Source organism: Lytechinus pictus, chromosome 5 (assembly GCF_037042905.1).
Source record: "Lytechinus pictus isolate F3 Inbred chromosome 5, Lp3.0, whole genome shotgun sequence".
Lineage (NCBI taxonomy): Eukaryota > Metazoa > Echinodermata > Echinoidea > Temnopleuroida > Toxopneustidae > Lytechinus > Lytechinus pictus.
The window spans coordinates 44800893-44821119 of record NC_087249.1 but is presented as its reverse complement, the minus strand read 5'-3'; the positions used below and the strand labels follow the sequence as shown (position 1 = coordinate 44821119).

The window sequence follows — 20227 nt, the reverse complement described above, 5'->3', positions numbered from 1 at the left end:
TTTTCTTTTATTCTTTTCTTTTCTTTTCATTTCTTTTTTCCTTTTCTTTTCTTTTCTTTTCATTTTATTTATTTCTTCCTTTTTTCTTTTCCCTTTGAATTTTTGCTTTGTTTTTTCATTTCCTGTTTTCTTTTTAGTTTTTTTTCTCTATATAAGTTTCGTTTATTTCACTTTGTTTTCTTTAGTTTTTAAAATTCATTTTCGCCGATCTCATTTTCCTATTTTCTTTTTACCTTGATTTTTGAACGAAAGAAAGGAAGGACGAAGGAAGGAAGAAAGAAAAAAAAGAAGGAATGAAAGAGAGAAAGAAAGAATTACTGAACGAAAGAAATGAAAGAAAGAAAGATAGCTAGGAAGGAAGGAAGGAAGGAAAAAAAGGAAGGAAGGAAAGAAAGAAAAAAGGAAGGAAGGAAAGAGAGAAATAAATAAATGAAAGAAACAAAGAATATTAGAGAGAAAGAAAGGAAGAAAGCTAGGAAGGAAGGAAAGAAAGAAAGAGAGAGAGATCTGAAAGGAAGGAATTAAAGAAAAGCTCCCTGCAAGTATAGTATAGGCTCATTTGGGCTCATTTCATTATATCTTACATATATTAATTCTACGCAATATAATTTTTTTTCTGAATTAAAAAAATATAAAGCAGCTCTAATGTAATTTCATACTTTGGGAGTAAAGATTAAATTATTGAAAAGTAAGCCCAAATGTTAAATGTAATGATTTAACTGTGAATTCAAAAGGATAAAAAAAATATTATTTTCTCATAATTCTTCTACTAGACTTAAACGAAAGCTACATAAAATTACACGTTTGCAAAACGAAAACGTCTAACTGGCACAACTCGACTCAAACACTGAAAGTGAAACAGCCGTCACAAGAGTCATTTTTCAGCTCTCTTTCGTGTTTGACTGGTGTTTCAAAATGTCAAACAAAAGTAAAATTACAAAGGAGTCTTTAAAGGACAAGATTGAGGGAAATGAACTGGATCTAAGCCTCTCTGGTCTTACAAAAATACCCGTGAAAGAGATTGTGAGTATTTTTATAACATCATTTTCGGTATGTGGGCGTGCATTACCGTATAGCCTATAGGCCCACTCCTAGTAGTAGTACCAATGAGGTCCAACATTACATGTATGGACCTCAGTCATAGGCGACATCAGTAGTATTTTTGGTTAGAAATCTCTGAGAACAGGATATTTATATATTATATCACAAGTACAAGCTATATTCCTTTCTCTTATTTAAATTATAATTTTATAGTGTAAAATTGTAAATGCATCGTTAGCAACAAAAAAAAATGAAAGAAATGAAGGGGAACTTACATTTTCACGGCTTTTTCCTGATTTTCTGGGCAGCTGCTCTTCTCTTCTGACTCGCGATCGAAGCTGATATGAAGATCACGTGATTCGCGTTCTCGTCAGCTGATCGGTTGGTTATTCTTTTCGTCAGACGTTAATAATATATATTTTATAATGCTAGCATTCATCGCTAATTTAGGTGAAAGAGATTGAAGTTAAACAGCGCCAGGTCGGAATCATAATTATTTTGGAAGAGTGTATTTATACACTCGATCTCATACCTGACGTAGACGGCGCTATTCAACAAATGCACAATCTTCAATATAAAAAATAAAACAGAAAGAACGCCTAAGTTGAACACAGGCCAAAATGCCTAACGATTTCTCCGCGGCATTAACAACTATCGTAAAGGGCGCTCCATTTATCAATAAAGATGGATGCTAAGCTGTCTATGGCGACAAAATTTGCCGCAAATATTTACGAAGAATTGTGAGAAATGGTCTGAAAATGCAACAAAAGAACCGGTGAGTACCGATTAAACATTATCAATTTATTTAATAGAACATATTTAATGACTACAATGTAACAATTTCTAGATAATATTGCTTAGTTCTAAGCTAGGGCGGCCCAAATGCGCGTGAGTGGAGTCCCAGTTTATTAGCACGGGTAGGTATTGGGGTGTCGCCTAGAGTGTATAGGCCTAGGTCTAGTATTATTGCAGTCAAGTCTGCAACAATTTAACTGTCAAGCCAGGCCAGGCGGCGCGGCTAGGGCCTAGGCCCACTTACACAAGCATGCGAGGTTAGTATAACCTCGCACAACGCATGTGATTTCGTAGTATATAAGTATAGTCACGTATTGTATTACCGGACACTATTATCAGTAGAGGCGCACGGCCAATATGGGAGACTCTCTCCAATACTCAATAGGGGAGACAATCTCCCACATTGGAGACTTGCTTTGCAAAAGGACAAAAGAAACGACACCAACAAAATCATGATTTTTTTCCACCCAAAATTTTGTCTCACTGAGGTCAGAAGCCCATTTGTTTTGTGTGTGATTGACAACAAAAATCCTTATCAAAACAAAAGTAGACAATGAATTTTTAAAGTAGACGGTGAAAAGGGGTAGGCCTAATTTTTCATGAGGAATCTGCTTATCACATTTTTATTTGCCGCCAAGGTAATCCTTTTGCAGCAAATGTAAACAAAGGAAATTGATCTCCAAAACTGGAGACTGTCTCTGAAATTGGATACCCAAATTCTTTACAAAAGTCTCTGATATTGGAGATAATCTCCCACATTGGAGACAGTCTCCAATATTGGCCGTGCGCCTCTACTGATTATGATTCCGGACGCGCATATTTATACCTTTACTAGGCTTTATACCGCATCTACTGGAAAAATACAGTTGTTCCTGCAGTTACTGCGTTCTAAAACAAATTCGTACCGAAAGACTTCCGCAATTCAATTTCACAGAGCAATACATAGAACAAGATTGCAAAAACAAGGCAAAAAATCCAACTTTTACCTAGGCCTAATTATCTCTAAAAATGACAGAAAATGCTTAAAATATCATATAACATAGTTTTTGTATTAACAATTGATATATTTTCTAACGGAAATATGGGCCTGATCTGCCGAATTTCAATCTCGTCCACTCCTTCGATCGAATGATGAGGTGTGGTGTATAGTGGGTGATCGTCGATGGCTAGTTCTCAAGGTAACCGTGCGCGAGGTTTACCGTGAGTAGAGCCGTCGATCGGCAGCGCATCGATAGAACTTGATGAGCGTCACGATACGAACGCGAGCATATTATTATTGGAAAGTGCCATGGAACATGCAGCTAACAAGACAAAATAAAATAAGTTATCAAACACAAATTTATTACCAACATCTGCTCAGATTCGCTATTAAAAAAACAAATAATACTTAGAATTTACTCATGATATGATATAAGAAGAAAAAAATCACACAAATTTGCTCTTACATCATTATAATCAAGGATATCTTTACCCGTCCAGCGCGCGTCCGGAATCATGATGTAATTTGTCACGTGTTTTTCGTGGAGGGGTATGCGGCAACTGCGATGCAAAGAAAATGGTTGGTAAATATAAAATAATTTTATCATATTCATAATTTTCATAATATTTGGAATAGCAAGTGTGAATTTTTCTTGATTGTATTTCCTCTAGTTGTCATTTTTAAAGCACTGAAATAAAGGTGTCCGGCAATAGGATACACTGCCATACATTTTGACGTTTTCATTCATCACACGAATGTGAGGGAATAAAACACGCCAAAACTTTCAATATTTCTTCACTACTGTATGTAATTGTAAATGTCAATCTTAAATAACTTCATTTTAAAGATATAGTATACAAATATACAATGACACTCGAGGATCTGGCTAAAACTATTCGCATCGAAGGAACATCATATAGTACTATTCTCCCGAGGGCCATCGGCCCGAGGGAGAATAGTACTATGTGATGTTCCTGAGTGCAAATAGTTTTAGCCAGTTCCGAGAATGGGTCATTGTATATTTGTTTTATATCCCTTCCACTCATATATATTCTTCATACGATATTCTTCGTTGATACCCGACTTTTACAGCAAAACGATTTTTAATAAGTCGATGATGGAACAATCGTTGAGAAGTTGAGAAAACAATATGCCTTGCCGTATTGATCGTCTGTTCAGCGAGCGCACCTGGTTAGTGCAGCTCGCCGAAAGTTTCCCGTGGCATGCAGTAGAGAGTACCGTTGGGCTGAGCAGCGCTCTGCTCGCATGCCTTACCTAGGGAAAAAATGGACTATGCGTGACGTCAGCAAGGAAAATGAACTATTTCATGGCAAACGTTTTTCGAAGTAAAACTATTCTTTTTCTCCTTGTGTACACTCTCAATACAACAATCTTAAGTAAGGGATATAATTGAAATTATTTATAAAAATGATTTTTAACGCTTACCTCCAAATCTTGGCCAGGATACTCCGTCCGTAGATCCTTAATACTGCGGTGGAAATTACGCAAACGACAATCGAAATGCGAATTTTTCCTATCAAACAGTCTCGATTCAAGTCGTCGGCGCATAATAGGAAATTGTACAAAAAATCAACAGGTTGCATCTCATGTATAGTTATAGGTAAAGTACGCCATCTTTTGACAAGATGATGATGAAAGTGATCGAACGAGCAAGAAAATAATGCTGAGCGCCTAGAATGCAGCTAGCAGTACAAGCTGCAGAACAGTAAACAAACTGGCTTATGAATAACAAGGCCCTATATAAACATTTATATAGGGCCTTGATGAATAATATCGCGCGCCCTCTTTAGGCAAAAATTGATATCAACGCTGATCAAGAGGCATCTACGTGAAGATCAAGAAAAATTCAATTTTTTATTTAAAAAAAAACAGCAAAGAGAAGTCAACAAACGATCCATATGGTTCGATAAGTGTCATAGCACATTTTGATATCTTAGCTATAATGTAATGATACATTATTTGAGCAAAAAGGGTATGAAAGATTCGCGTGCACCAGGTGCATATGATATTCCTTCGCACGTGAGATGAATTGAACCCATGGGTGCGGCTAGGCCTAAAGTTAAAAGTTTTAGATCTCACGTTAGTCACTGACCGACTCTCAGTTTGTGTAATAACTAGTTAAATCTGTCTATCTGTGCAATAACATGTGCATGTGTAACCCCACAATTGTCACTTTTGAATTTGAAAATTGAAACAAATAGGCCCTAGGCTAATGCCTTATCATGTTATTTAATAATGGCCAAATCGTGGTTTTGAATTTTGGGAACCACCCGGGGATCTCTAAAGTTAGATCTCATTAATTGTATTTTGTATGCGTCACTCACTTTGATGGGTGGAAATAGGGAGCCAATATTTAATGTGTGCTTTGTCATGGAAAAGGATTTTACAATCATTTCATTTGGCTGATCGCAAGCCAGAGAATGGAAACCCTGGGTGGCTTGATTGTCCAGCTGAGTTTAAAAAAGCAGCAGGCAAGGATAGGACCACAAAATTTAGAAAGCTCTTAATTTGTCATAAAAAACACATAAAAATAATCTTCAAGTTCTAAAACATAATGAAAATTACTTAAAAGTTACAGAAATTTGATACATTTTCTGAAAAAGGAGCAAAATGGATCATGTTTATGTGCCCAAAAATACATTGAAGAAATGGTACCTCACTGTACACTCATTAGGCTTGTGCCGTTGCCAAAAACTCTGTTTCTGCTGCCCTGGGACTGTGTTCTCTTCCTGGAGGAGCCATGGAAATATGTCACACTGAGCCTGTTCAGACCGGCAGAGATAGCGCGATCTAGCGGGCGCTAGATCGCGCTATCTCTGCGGTGTGGAAGGTACAACGTCGTTTTGGTCCGCCCAACAGCGAGCCACGGCGAGCCAAAACGGCGTGCCACTGGAGCACCTCTTGGGGGTGGTCCACGAGAGATAGCGCGGTCTAGCGCGCGCTAGATCGCGCTATCTCTGCCGGTGTGAACCCGAGCTACGATAGCACGCCATGGCAACAGGACCTCTCAAAAAAGGGGGTGCTATGATAGACCGCGCTATCTCACTGCGGTGTGAATCCGGCGAATGCCAATGGGCGGACCGTGGATCGCGCTACGATAGCGCGATCCACGGTCCGCCCACGGTCCCCCCTTGCGGTGTGAACAGCCTCACTGATGGATAATAAAGGAGTTAAACACCATTCATGCGCACTCTGAAGCCTTGGGAAAGCTTGAGAGTCATATATGAATTGTACATTTGTTTACCTTCTTCGTCTTGTTCTTCTTGCTCCGATAGGTGGCGGAGATCAACAGTAGTCAGCTGTCCATAGGGGATTACACGTAAAATCACATACAGGTGCATAGGAGTCCAATTGTTAGATAGAAATTTAGGTCTGGGTTATAGAGGCATGAATAGTGTGGATTTGAAGAATCGCCACCATTGCAGAACATCGTGAAATCATCATTTTTCTTTCTCCGTTTCTGTTTTATTCACAGGCTTCTATTTCAAAGATAAAATGTGTTGACTTATCATGCAACCAGTTGGTCAGTTTACCAGTAAGTATGATCTTTAAAAAATCTCAACAGAATTATCTCAATTTTTTGTTTGTTTGAAAAATTGTCTGTATTGACAGATCACAAATTTGAAGGAATTTTTTAAGTAGTCTCTAGAGCAGGTGTGTGTATCTAGGAGGCAATGGGGGTGGTATCCCCCTCCCTCTGTAACAAATTTAATGACATTCTTATCACAATAATCAACAGATCATTAGCTTTAAAATGGGAAGTCAACATTGTATTACTTATAAAAGTGTCCATAGTTTGTTTTTTCTAGGCAAGATTATCCATATATATATATATAAAAAATACTAATCCGTATACCTTGGTCATATGTGCTCTACGGCGGCCATACGGTGAGTCAAAAACGGGAGTTTTAACATCTATTGTACCAGCTACATATAGGTGGTTTGAATAAAAATGAATAAAATGGCTGTTTTTGACTCGCCGTAGAGCAAACGTGACTGAGGTATTAATCATCTTAAATTGCCATTCAGTTTTCCGGTCCACTTTTGTTACATTTTCCAACCCAATTTCTTTAAAAATTGTGTCACATTGATTAGCACAACAACAATCCTTTTCCAACAAGATGAAACTTGGTTCTGAAATATGACCCTCGTTTACCCTTCGATAATCCACCTCCAATATTAGCAACACATTCTTTTTTTATAATTTTGTTGTGCTTGTACCAAATGTTATGCTAAACATTATTTCTTCATTGTTTGGTTATTTAGTATTATTGTTTATTTCCTTAATACCAACATCGTATTAAACTGCAGCAATTGAAAAGAAATATTTCCCATGGCTAATAATCAGTGCCCTATATAGTGCGTCCCACAAAAAAAGGAAACCTGTTTTCAGAGATAAATTTCACAATTATCAAACATGTTTTTACTATCATACTGTTGGTAAGAGTGGAAACTCATCTTTAATTTGAGACCAACAGCTTGGCAAATCATTCATGCATGGCAGGTTACAAACAATAAATATTGAGGCCTATCGGAAACGATTTGCGCAGAAACTCACGGAAGAATCTGAATCGACTCTCATTTCAGGGATCATTGAGAGAAACTTAAAAAAAGAATACAAAAAAAATGAGCATACAGAGTCAATCGTCAAATAAGCACTGTTGTCGTATCACGAACTAATCTTGTCTAATTTTTCTGCGCAACATGATTTTGACATTAAAATTTCAAACTTGTCTTGCTCGATAATGTGTGAAGTGTTTGTCACATATAAGGTATTAAAATATAGAGGAATAATTGAATTGTACGATGATGTAAATGAAATATGATTAATTTGCATTTGAAGAAATAAAATGTTTCCTTTTTCTGGGACGCACTGTATAGCCTGCTACCCACTTAGAATAGTTGCTTCACATCTTTGTCACTTTCTTCACCAGAATGCAATGATCCAATTTGCCTACTACAATTTTACAAATTATTGTCCTTAACATGTTTAAAAATACCTTTATACATTTATTTCTTCATAAGTTCTACATTCATTTTTTTTTGCCAAGGAACCAAAAACGATGTGTTATGATTAAATCAAATGGCCAAAAACTACAATATATTTTCATTTCCCTTTCTAAAATGGTACATAAGACTGCCAATAAAGCATGTGTAAGTACATGTACCTAAATATAAAATGTATATTCATTTGTCTTATAACATGGCAAGATTTGACTAGTCCCAGAGGTTCACATTTATGTATTTCTTTTCCAGGATAACCTCAGTGTTCATCTTTCACACCTAACCAAATTGGACCTCAGCAAGAACCTCCTGGAGTCCCTCCCCCAAAACTTTGGGCTCATGGCGGCCCTCCAGCGCCTTGATCTCCTTGGCAACAAGCTGACCAATCTACCGGTCAGCTTCGGCGACCTCCGGTCATTGCGTTGGCTGGACGTCAAAGAGAACCCTCTGGATCCAAGTCTGGCCAAGATAGTAGGAGACTGCTTGGATGATAAACAGTGTAAAACGTGTGCTCAGAAGGTGGGTACTTTGAACTAAACAATGAATTTTTGTTAGTGCAGGGCTGGTATTCAATTGGAAGTATTGATTTTGTAAGTATTTTACTTTTACTTGGCTAAGCAAAATCGCATCTAAGTATTTTCCTTTATCAAGTCAAATTCAAGCAAATTACTTACTAATAACCATTGTTACATCATGAAGTTTGAGCACAATGTATGTATCCATCTGGGCAAAGAACGTATGACTACGCATATCTAAACTGCTCGAAGCCAGACTTAAGCCTGGTAGGCGGATGACTTTATAGATTTAAGCAAAATACTTAGAAATCTTGAATATAGCTGTCTTTCTAATGCAAAGCCAATGAAAGATACCTTATATTTTGTCGTTGCTGAAGAAGTGATAGTATGTCTTATTATACAAGACAAGAAGATGATTATTTAATCAATATTCTACTGAAACAATTCAGTTGAAGAAAAGTGGTTGAAGAAAATGATGATTGTCAAGAAGTAATTTCTATGAATTCGGTCAGCTCTCATTGATGATTGATAGGTTGAACACGTCCTGTATCTATCAACCAAAAGAAAGTAAATCGGAGTCTTACATCCATATCTTGAAATGCAGAGGGCATAGCAGCTTCCATGTGGGCACGTCGTGGTCTAGTGGTTCTGACTCTCGCCTTTCAAACAGAGGGTCGTGGGTTCGAATCCTAGCCATGGCACGTTTTCCTTCAGCAAGAAATTTATCCACACTGCTGCACTCGACCCAGGTTAGGTGAATGGGTACCCTGCAGGATTCATTCCTTGAATGCACTGAGCGCTGGTGATGGTAGCTCGAGCTAAAGCCGGGGTAATAATAGCAACGCTTTGTATCCTCAGGCAAAAAGCGCTTTATAAATCCAGCTATTATTATTATGTCAAAGACAGTAATTTTACTGCTTTGTTGTCGAGTGCTTGATAGGGACTTCAGATAAAGTAAATGCTTTATTGAAACCCTCTCAAATGTCACAGCCATGTCTCTCCAGTAGGAATCTTGCAAGGAGCTTTTCATTATCAATAATAACAGTCACCATAGATAAAACAACGGGGACTGCAGGAAAGCTGGAATGAAATGATGCATAGCATCTTATTTATTGCGGAGTTCCTGCCAAATGAAGCGGCGCAGATTTTTGACAAGCCCCCTAACTGCTGTATAACTACAAGCAAGTGGAATTGGTATTTATTACTATCAACACTTATGCAAGATGTGTATACAGGTATCTTATTTTCTGACCGTGTTTAAAGGACAAGTTCACCCCAAAAAAAGTTGATTAGAATAAAATGAGAAAAATCAAACAAGCATAACACTGAAAATTTCATTAAAATCGGATGTAAAATAAGAAAGTTATGACATTTGTAAGTTTCGCTTAATTTCACAAAATAGTTATACGCACATCCCAGTCGGTATGCAAAAAAGGGAACTAATGACATCACTCACTCACTATTTCTTTTGTATTTTATTGTATGAAATATGAAATATTCTTATTTTCTCATTGTCCTGTGAAACAAAGTTTTATTTCTCCCTGAACATATAGAATTACCATTGTTTAACATTTTATGGTCAGTCAAGTTGATCCTTACTGTCAAATCTGTAAAAATTGAAATATTGTCTAATTCAAACAATAAAACACAAAAATAGTGAGTGAGGGACATCATCGATTCTCTCATTTGCATGTGACTAAATTGTGCATACTTTATCAAAAACAAGCGAAACTTTATGAAAATGTCATAACTTTCTTATTTTACATCCGATTTTGATGAAATTTTCGGCATTATGCTTGTCTGATTTTTCTCTATTGATTCAAATCAACATTTCTCTGAGGTGGACTTGACCATTAATGATTCTTTTTTTAATCCTGACATGTATTTTCTTGAATGTCCAGGTAGTGGCACACATGCAGTCTATCCAAGCACATATGGAGGCAGAGAGACAGAAGCAAGAAGCGAAAGAAAGAAGTAAGAATTTCAACCGATTTAAACAGTTTTCTGGGTTTCAGAATTGCACAAATACCCCCCCAAAAAATAAAATGAGTATATGATAACAATAATATGCAACATTTATATTGCGCTTAGTACAACGTTTCTAAGTGCTGCATACTATTACCCCAGCTTCAGCATGGCTCCTCTGATCAGGTGCTCAAGCATGCAAGAAATTTCTTTCTACCGGGTTCTCATTTACTACACCTGGGTGGGGAGAAGCAAATAAAGATAAACTTCATAATATCTTTGTATGTACTTATTCTTCCATTTCCATGACTCAAATTAACTTTTTGACAACATTTTGCAGCAGGAAAAGAATATTTTTTAATTGAGTTGACAACTGTCACTGCGTAAAAGTGTGGTCTAAGTTCACCCAGGCTTAACTAAACCATGGCTTTCAGAATACCACCCTATGGCCCATATTCTAAACTCGGGTTTAACTTAAACCCAGGGGGCCGTTTCATAAAGCTGTTCGTAAGTTAAGAGCAACTTTAAAGGAGAAATATATTGATTATGAATATGGCCTTATTATATATCAGTGGAAAGGTAATGATGTGAGGATTACCATTAGGTCATTCAAAAATAACGAAAATAATACATAAGGTGGAAATCGCCGATTAAAAAGCGCTAAAATACCTCTCCGAAATATGCCTCGCATCGGTCTCTGAATTGACTCGAATTTGATGACGTCACTGTCTGTACGAGAGGCGTGATTGGCTCTCCCACGTCAAGCTCCACTTGCATGCAAAACCTGTTGCGAGGGTACGTTTTCTCCACACTGACACTGAATACTTCGATCATGAAATGAAAGAAAACCCAGAAATTTATCTAGATTTGGATTTTCAAATTGATGATTATGAAGATGAAGAGAATGATGATAAAGTTTCTAACTCTAGAAAAACAAAGTGACGTGGATGGTGGTAAATTAAGGGAATTACGCCGGTGATGATGAGTAAGACAATTCAACTTGCAAGCCGTTTCGCTACCAACGCATGCAGCTGCTAGCTGCACCGCGGGTCAAATCCATGAAAATGAATTCCATGCAGCATGACCACATCCAGACAGAGTCTCTTTCCTCTATCAACAACATAATGAGAAGGAAAATAATAAAATAACTGTACTTACAAATAAGTGAATATATCCGAACCTAGGCTGAAGGTAAATCAACTCAAGGAATAGCAGCAGACGATATGCACCGACGATGAATTTCACGTGGCTGGAATAGATTGTCACTCGTTCTGTTAGATAAAATTTATATCTCATTATTTTGACTAAATTACGAAACTCGGATAATTAGTATTCTACATAAAAATTAAGTAACACCTGGTACTATTTTTTAAATTACGATAAAATATTTTTGAAGCAAAGAAATTGAGGTAAATTAAAATAAGATATAAAGGATCATCCACTTAGCCGCATGCGATTGTAAACAAACAATCAAAAGCACATGGCCAGCTTGCTCCACTGAACTGAAAATACGTATTTTCAGTTCAGTGGCTTGCTCGCCCATAGAGTTGGAGCGTAGCTTTATCCAACTCTATGTGCTCGCCTTGCTGATTGTTTACAATTGAATGCGAGCTAGGCGGATGATCTTTTATATCTAATTTTAATTTACCTCATTTTCTTTGCTTCAAAAAGGTTTTATCGTTATTCAAGAAATAGTACCAGGTGTTACTTAATTTTTATGTAGAATACTAATCCTCCGAGTTTCGTAATTTAGTCAAAATAATGAGATAGAAATTTTATCTAACAGAACGAGTGACAATCTCCCAGCCACGTGAAATTCATCGTCGGTGCATATTGTCTGCTGTTATTCCTTGAGTTGATTTACCTTCAGCCTAGGTTCGGATATATTCACTTGTTTGTAAGTACAGTTATATCATTATTTTCATTCTCATTATGTTGTTGATAGAAGAAAGAGACTCTGTCTGGATGTGGTCGTGATGGAATTCATTTTCATGGATTTGACCCGCGGAGAAGCTATCAGCTGCATGTGTTGGTAGCGAATCGGCATGCAAGTTGAATTGTCCGACTCATAATCACCGGCGTAATTCCCCTAATGTATACCTCTATCCACGTCACTTTGTTTTTCTAGAGCTAGAAACTTCATCATCATTCTCTTCATCTTCATAATCATCAATTTGAAAATCCAAATCTAGATAAAATTCTTGGTTTTCTTTTATTTCGGGATCGAAGTATTCAGTGACAATGTGGAGAAAACGTACCCTCGCAACAGGTTTTGCATGCAAGTGGAGCTTCACGTTGGAGAGCCAATCACGCCTCTCGTACAGAAAGTGACGTCATAAAAAATCCCCAATTTCGCGAACGTAATTCTGCGTGTTTGAAGCATTCAGAGAGAGAACTTTAAACTATCAATTAACCGAGTTCCATCGGTCTCCATGATAAATGATTTACACCATCGTGTTCTCCTTATTTTCTCCTTTAATTTGATATATGATTCTCCATTTTTACGATTTTCAATATAGTTCTACTTTAAGAACGACTGGTGAACCTTTCTTACACGCGAAACCATCGCCAATGAATATACCATTTACCACAAGAAAGGATCACCAGTCGTTCTTAAAGTCGCTCTTAACTTACGAACAGCTTTATGAAACACCCACCTGGTTTAAAGTTGTGGTTTAAGTATGGAGAGCCAAATGGGGCACAAATCACTAACAGTACACATCCAATTTATTAACTTATTGGACACTCAAATTGTTCATAATTGTCTGGGAATGATAACTGAAGTATTTTTCTTCATTATGAATGCAAAAGGGAAAAAAAATAGTAAACATAAGAAATATACAATATAAACATAATTTTTGAAATTTTGGCTCCCCATAATTTTAGCACAGAGTTAGACCATGGTCTAGGTTAAACCTGACTTCAGAATATGGGCCTATGTATTTTGGTTAGCAAGGTTACTTCCTGTTTGGATATTTTGTATCCCAATGTGCATCTTTTCTATAGTGAGAGAGAGTCACCGAGAAGCTGCAAGAAAGAAGAAAGAAGAGGAGGAAAAGGAAAGAAAGAGGAAAGAAAAACTAGAGGAGAAGGAAAGGAGAAGACAGGCGTATGAAGCAACGCAAGAAGCAGAAAAGAAAAGGCAGGAGGAAGAGGAGGAGAGAAACGACTCAGAAGGTAACCATTGTCTCATGTAGAAGGGGGAGATGAGAAGAAGGTTTCTTACTTTAGATGGATGCTCTGGGCTGAAAATATTTATCTGTGAATAAATGGAGTAAAATTCAATGAGCAAAATGCTTTAAGAATTTCATCAAATTCGGATAACAAATAACAAAAATATTTAATTTTAAAGTTTAGCAATATTTTGTGAAAACAGTTATATGCACATCGTCATGAATATTAGGTGGGCTGATGATGTCACATCCCCACATTCCCTTTTCTTATGTTATTACATGAAATCATTAATTGTTTCATTTTTTCGTACATGTGTAAATGATGTGTCGCAATTATGATTAAATACATGTAAGTTGCTGCAATAAATAAGTAATGCACTTAATCAGTTGTCAATCCAATTGTTTTAGTTCTTGGTAGAACAATTTTGAATAAGCCTAATTTCATGTAATAAAATACAAAAGAACAAGTGGGGATATGACATCATCAGCCCACCTAATGAATATTCACGAAGACATGCCTAGAACTGTTTCACCGGAATAATGCAAATCTTAAAAATTCAATAACTTTAGTAATTGTTATCCGATTTTGATCAAATTTTCAGCATTTTGCTCTGTGAATTTTAATCTATTTATTGAAATATAATTATCTTCAGCCTGGAGCATCCCTTTAGGCAAAGTTTACCCTGCGATATGAGGCTTTAGTAAAATTTAAAAAAAAATGGAGTACAATATTGGTAAAGCTTTGATGAAAATCCATCAAAGAACGGAGAGTTCTGGATCCCGTTTCTCATAAAGACTTCTTATAATAACAAATGCACAATTACTGATAACAAATTTACTATCAGCCAACCAAAATGAAGGATTTCAGTAGCTTATTACTATAATTCTAAATTTGTTATTACAAGTTTTATGAAACCGGCTCCCGAAGTTTTTAATTTGTGATGTCATGCGAGTAGCTCCCCCATATATCATCTAAAAATGTATTAATTCAAAAAATTTACTGAAGCATGAAGAATACAAATAATTTTGTTTTCCTACAAAGGGGTATGGAATTGTGAGTCTGATGGATATATCCACCCACAAACAAAATTACTTTTAATTTTTTGAGGAAATAAAATGTTATGGAATTTATATCACAAAATTGACATTTTGTAAATTTGTTACTCCCTTATAGTTTGACAGATTCTCATCAAACGTTTGTTAATATTTTTCTCTGATTATCTGCTTTTGTTAAAATCAACTTATCTTCAGGGTGAATTTCCCCTTTAGGTGTAATTAGCACTTTGGAATCGTGAAGGACTTTTATATCAATTCACCAATCTCTAAGTCTCACACTACCGGTAGTCACTTCTTTTGAAGTTGTATTCGTTTGATTTTCCCTGATTCTTTGGCACTATTAATATCAATTTGATAATTTTCCAAAAAAAATCAATCTTTATAAGGATTGTATCTTATTCTCATCCCTCTTATTGTAAGATTTATAAGTGAGAATGATATAATTTATTTACATTAGTGAAGCTTTACAAATAAGACATGCTTGGATTTTTTTTCAATATTTATCTTGTTATGGTGAAGACCCAGGTCTCTTTAATATTTTGTGATGTTTTATTATACTATGTATTGTGAGATAATGGGAAATTAACTTGAATTTGAATTATTTTCTTTTGTTAGAACATTCCAAAGCAAATGGTGATGCAGGAGGTTATGAGGAGAAGGAGAAAACAGGTTTGTTTTTATTTTTCACTCTTGTTTTTTTTTTAGATTATAATTTATATGTTTGATATTCAGATTTAAAAAAAAACAAGGCATTTTCTTTTGAAATATTGTAATTAATGGTCAAGTCCACTTAAGAAAAATGTTCATTTAAATCAATAGAGAAAAATCAAGACAAGCATAATGCTGAAAATTTCATCAAAATGGGATGTAAAATAAGAACGTTATGATATTTTGAAGTTTCGCTTATTTTCACAACATAGTTATATGCACAATTCAGTCACATGCAAATGAGAGAATCAATGATGTCCTTCACTCACTATTTCTTTTGTTTTTTATTGTTTGAATTACACAATATTTCAATTTTTACGGATTTGAAAATAAGGACCAACTTGACTGAACCATAAATGTTTAACAATGGTAGTTCCACATGTTCAGGGGAAATAAAACTTTGTTCTAAAGGACAATGAGGAGAAAATTAGAATATTTCATACAATAAAATACAAAAGAAATAGTGAGTGAGTGATGTCATCAGTTCCCTCATTTGCATACCAACCGGGATGTGCATGTTACTGTTTTGTGAAATTAAGCGAAACTTAAAAATGTCATAACTTTCTTATTATACATGCGATTTTGATGAAATTTTCAGTGTTGTGTTTGTTGGATTTTTCTCTTTTTATTCAAATCAACTTTTTGTTGGGGTGGACTTGTCCTTTAAATTTTTTGTTGATCCCAAATGTTATTCATTTTTAATAAAATCAATTTTAAAGTCATAATTGATCTGAATCAGTTCAAAGACATATCCCAGGTGTCCAAAATTGTTGAGTTTAATTATCATGAAGAAATGAGTGTTTTTAGATCTACTTTGAATTATTCAACTTGGGTAACATGAAATATGAACAGAAAATAATCAAATGACCACCCATGCAAGTGTCTCTACATGTATGTATAACTGTGCTGATTAATACTGGTAAAAAATGTGTAATTAACAAACGATTAGCAAAAATGAGTGTGATATTCCTGCTGAAAAATAATTCTTTCTCCATACAATAATGCTACATTGTCCCATACAAAAAAAAATATAAAAAAATACTTGCTTATAGAGCTCTTAACAGTTACTTTATCAAAAGTTTCTAAGTGCGCTACAGTAATGCAGCATAATTACCCTGGCTTTAGCAGAGCAGCTGTTATGCATGCTGCCTTCAAGGAATAAATTCCTGCCAGGTACCCATTTACCTCACCTGGGTTGAGTGCAGCACATTGTGTATCAATTTCTTGCTGAAGGAAACTGCACTATGGCTGAAAATGTAGTCCGGAGACTCGTCCACTGGGCCAGAACGCTCTATACACAGGGGCTCAAGGTGTATTCACCCCCAAAGACTCCGCCAAGACTTTTTAAAAAGGCGTCTGAAATTCCCATATGGTGCAATGTAAGCTTTAATACAATAGAGCAAATTTGGGTTGGTGAGCTCAATATTAGACCCCCTCCAAAAAATAATTTAAAAAAAGTAATAACAATTTTTCCCTATGTTTGGGTATTTCTTTTTTTGCAGTTCTCTGCGTGCTCGGTATTCAGTTCATAGATTTCACCATCACGATGTTTAGTTGACATAACCTTGCTAGATATAGATCTATGATATGGTAACACGTAACCTTGGTTTCAAAGACTATCACATGAAATATTTTATTGCTATGGTTAACCGAGATTAGCTTTAAGGTGGTATCCAATAATAACGAGTCCCTCACAAAGTATCAAATTTGTCATATTTTTAAAACCTTTTGCAGGTGGTTCGTCTTGTCTTCTGATCTTCATGTCTCTTCTTGTGTTAGTGGTAGCCGTGGCAGTGGGATCATACTACTTCTGTGAAAGCAACCAGTCATTACCGGCCTGTGTAACTGCACAGCATTACCGGGAACAAGTGAGCACAGAGGGGCAGCGTTTGTGGGGGGTTACTCGGCTAAGGTTGCAATCATTGCGAGAAGAAATAGAAGAAATGTTTTAGTTTATGCACTTTAAAATATCTTCTTGTCAACTTTCATGATTCATCTGTACCAGCCACACACAAATGTTTTTAATGCTAACAATTTGCTATAAACGGAGGCCCCGTTACATCCTGTAGTTGTCACAGCGATGCCTATTGTCACAGCAACGTATTATTTACATCTGGGATCAACATTTGACCTCACTATCCGAAAGATGTGATCAGGCCTACTGTTAGTGCTCTGTTAGTGCTAGTGCTATCTCACTATGTTTTTACATTTTCTTTTCAAGTCTTGTACATTCATTGAGACCTGTATACTCGGTTTCCAAGAGAAAAAAAATTGTACCTGTATGCCAGCTGAATTTGTCAAAAGCACGATTTGTGTTCCTTGATTTTTCACGACATATTTTCAGCTTCAGTGCATGAATGTGTGGTTATTCCTGCTTTTCAAAGTCAATGATTGAATTCAACATATTTTTTGCAACTTACGATTGATAGAAAGGGTCACTCTCCAACTTAATCAGAATTGATAGCTCCAAAAACCAAGTAGGATATTGTTTTGACTCCACAATTTTTGTAATAAGTAAACAAATGTGATGATAAGTTATTTACGTGTAGAGAAAATAATGTGATGATATCTTTAAATTCATATGGCAAAGAAATTGCAATATTTCGGGAATATTCATTTTCCAATCTTTGAAATTTCATCAGTCATCTGGCAAGTGGCATGCCGATGTCTGTTGTGATTTTTCTGGTACGCAATTTCAAAATACCTGTTGCTATTTGATAAGTCTGTTTCTCCAACTTACATCTCATTAATAAGAGTACTATTGCATTGTTTTCTTTTTATTTTGTGAGAGCTCTTTAAATTCACATTCAGTATGTATTGTCCATTTAATTGCAATATTTGGAGCCAGTATATATTCATTGCATCATTTGTATTTAAAGTGAACTATTATAGCAACATGTGTCACAAGCTCTTTATATTGAAGAAGTATTGTAATCTTAAATTAGTTTTTATGGGAGAATGAAAGCCTTGGAACAAGTTAGCTTGCATGAAAATATGTAAATCAAAGAATAAGATCAATGAAAGTTTGAGAAAGTTTGGACAAGCAATAAGAAAGGAATGAGCAGTTTAATGTCAAGATCACTACACGCTATGAAATGCCATGGCAATGTGACCAAGATTTGTGAGGTCCTGTACCAGAGAGAGTAGATCCATTTGTTGATTTTTGGAAACAAACACACTAAACAAATACAGATTCTACAAAAATGAGGTACAAACAAATCCAGAAATACTGGATGTTACAGATCTTGAGAGGATAACGGCACAAAGTAAGACTGGAACGACCTTCCCTTAACCACTACGTCAATGCAATCCCTTGACAAATTTAAGGCTGCTCTAAACTAATCAATGTCGCATCTGCACCCGACCACAGCGTCATGGAACTTTTGTTCTGTTGCTGTGTACCTGTGATGATGATGATGAAGGCATTGCCGAAGGAGTGACAAGTTTGCATTGGGTTTAATTTCTTCACACTGGGGTCAATTCTTGGCCCTAATTGCAACACACCATAACATTGACATTTTGACAGCAGATGTGTCCAAAATATTGCACAGGCATTCTGCAACATCAAAAGAGAAGCGATTAGATCGAATTCTTATCAATTTTGTTCTGAAATCATTTATTTAAGGCCCTACATTGGGTAATTACTGTATGGTACACTCTGAAACCAGAGTCTGGGTCAAATTACCGATCCTTTCACAAAGCTTTAGATTGGCTTTAAGTTAAATTGACAACATGTTGAAACACAATATAATTTCTTTGTAAAAAATCAAATTGACATTTTCCAGGGGGTAAAATTTTTCTGTAATCGTTCAGTTTTACAGATATTATTTATATCCATATCCATTTTTTTTTCAAAGCATGAAAATTAATAGAAAATTAATTATTGTTGCCAATTTGTGGGTTGAAAACAGATAAATCTATACCTTATAAAGCTGTGTACCTCTATAGCATAAATGTTTCAGCTGGATGAGAGAGAATGTCTTTCCCTGCACTTCATAGGAAGTGAAAAAAAAAGAATTCTGTGTCCATCCAATAAGTAGCAGAATATTTTGCTAGACCAGAGTATATGCTATGGCTTATAATACAAGTAAGTTAGGATATGTAATAAATCAAGATGTGTGACTTTGTGTTAATGATAAATTTGATGAAAGTGATTGCATTCCATACAGTATGAACTGCAGGTCACTTATTGTGACATTATCAATATGTGCAGTGGGAACTGGACATATGGAGCCATGGTGTAATTTCCTTCAGCAAGAAATTTATCCACATCGTGCTGCACTCAACCCAGGTGAGGTGAATTGGTATCTAACGGGATTGATTCCTTGAAAGTCCAGCACTGGGAATGGCAGCTCGAGCTGAAGCTGGGGTGATAATAAAGTTTGCCTCAAAATAGATTATTTCTAGAACGATGGTGGAATGTAAAACCCAAGTATTGTAATTACTATGGTGTATTTAAAGTTTGGCCACCCTTGTAATTGGACAATAAATTCACATGGAACAGTGTTACAAAGATTTTCTTTTCTCGTTTTATTCCTTGCATTCCTCTTCGCCATTTAATGCTGATAAAATTTGTCCAAAATAAATCTGTTCTAGCACCTGAACTCTTATCAGTCCAATAAAATCTTCACTTTATCTTTATGATATTGTGGTTTGTAACCATGGTAACATCATTGCCAGAATATTGCAAAATTTTCACTGAATGAAAATATCTCGGCAAATTAAACATATACTTTTTTCGTGCCGCTTCACACTATTTATTTTCTGAGCTCTTCAGGTATTTTTTCAATCACAATCGCTTATGAAAGTTGTTTCATTTTGCTTTCCTGTTAAACGCATTTTCACGTAAAGGGGCGAATTTCTCCTGTATTCTTCCGTTCAAACTAACATCGAACCAGAAAGTTATATCACATTTCTCCTCAGTAGGCATATGGAATTCATAAAAAATCATTTCATTTCTTGTTTCCAGC

The 20227-nt window shown here is 35.8% G+C and overlaps 1 protein-coding gene across 1 annotated transcript; it reads left to right on the top strand.

The window, feature by feature from the left end:
• The first annotated feature begins 788 nt into the window (after positions 1-788).
• LOC129261373 (leucine-rich repeat-containing protein 59-like) lies at positions 789-19770 on the top strand. Its single transcript, XM_064099072.1, has 7 exons — positions 789-1023; positions 6312-6371; positions 8093-8359; positions 10257-10329; positions 13327-13497; positions 15165-15218; positions 16992-19770. The coding sequence occupies exons 1-7, from the start codon at positions 916-918 to the stop codon at positions 17207-17209; spliced, it is 951 nt and encodes a 316-aa protein (XP_063955142.1). The 5' UTR covers positions 789-915; the 3' UTR covers positions 17210-19770.
• The last annotated feature ends 457 nt before the right edge of the window (positions 19771-20227 follow it).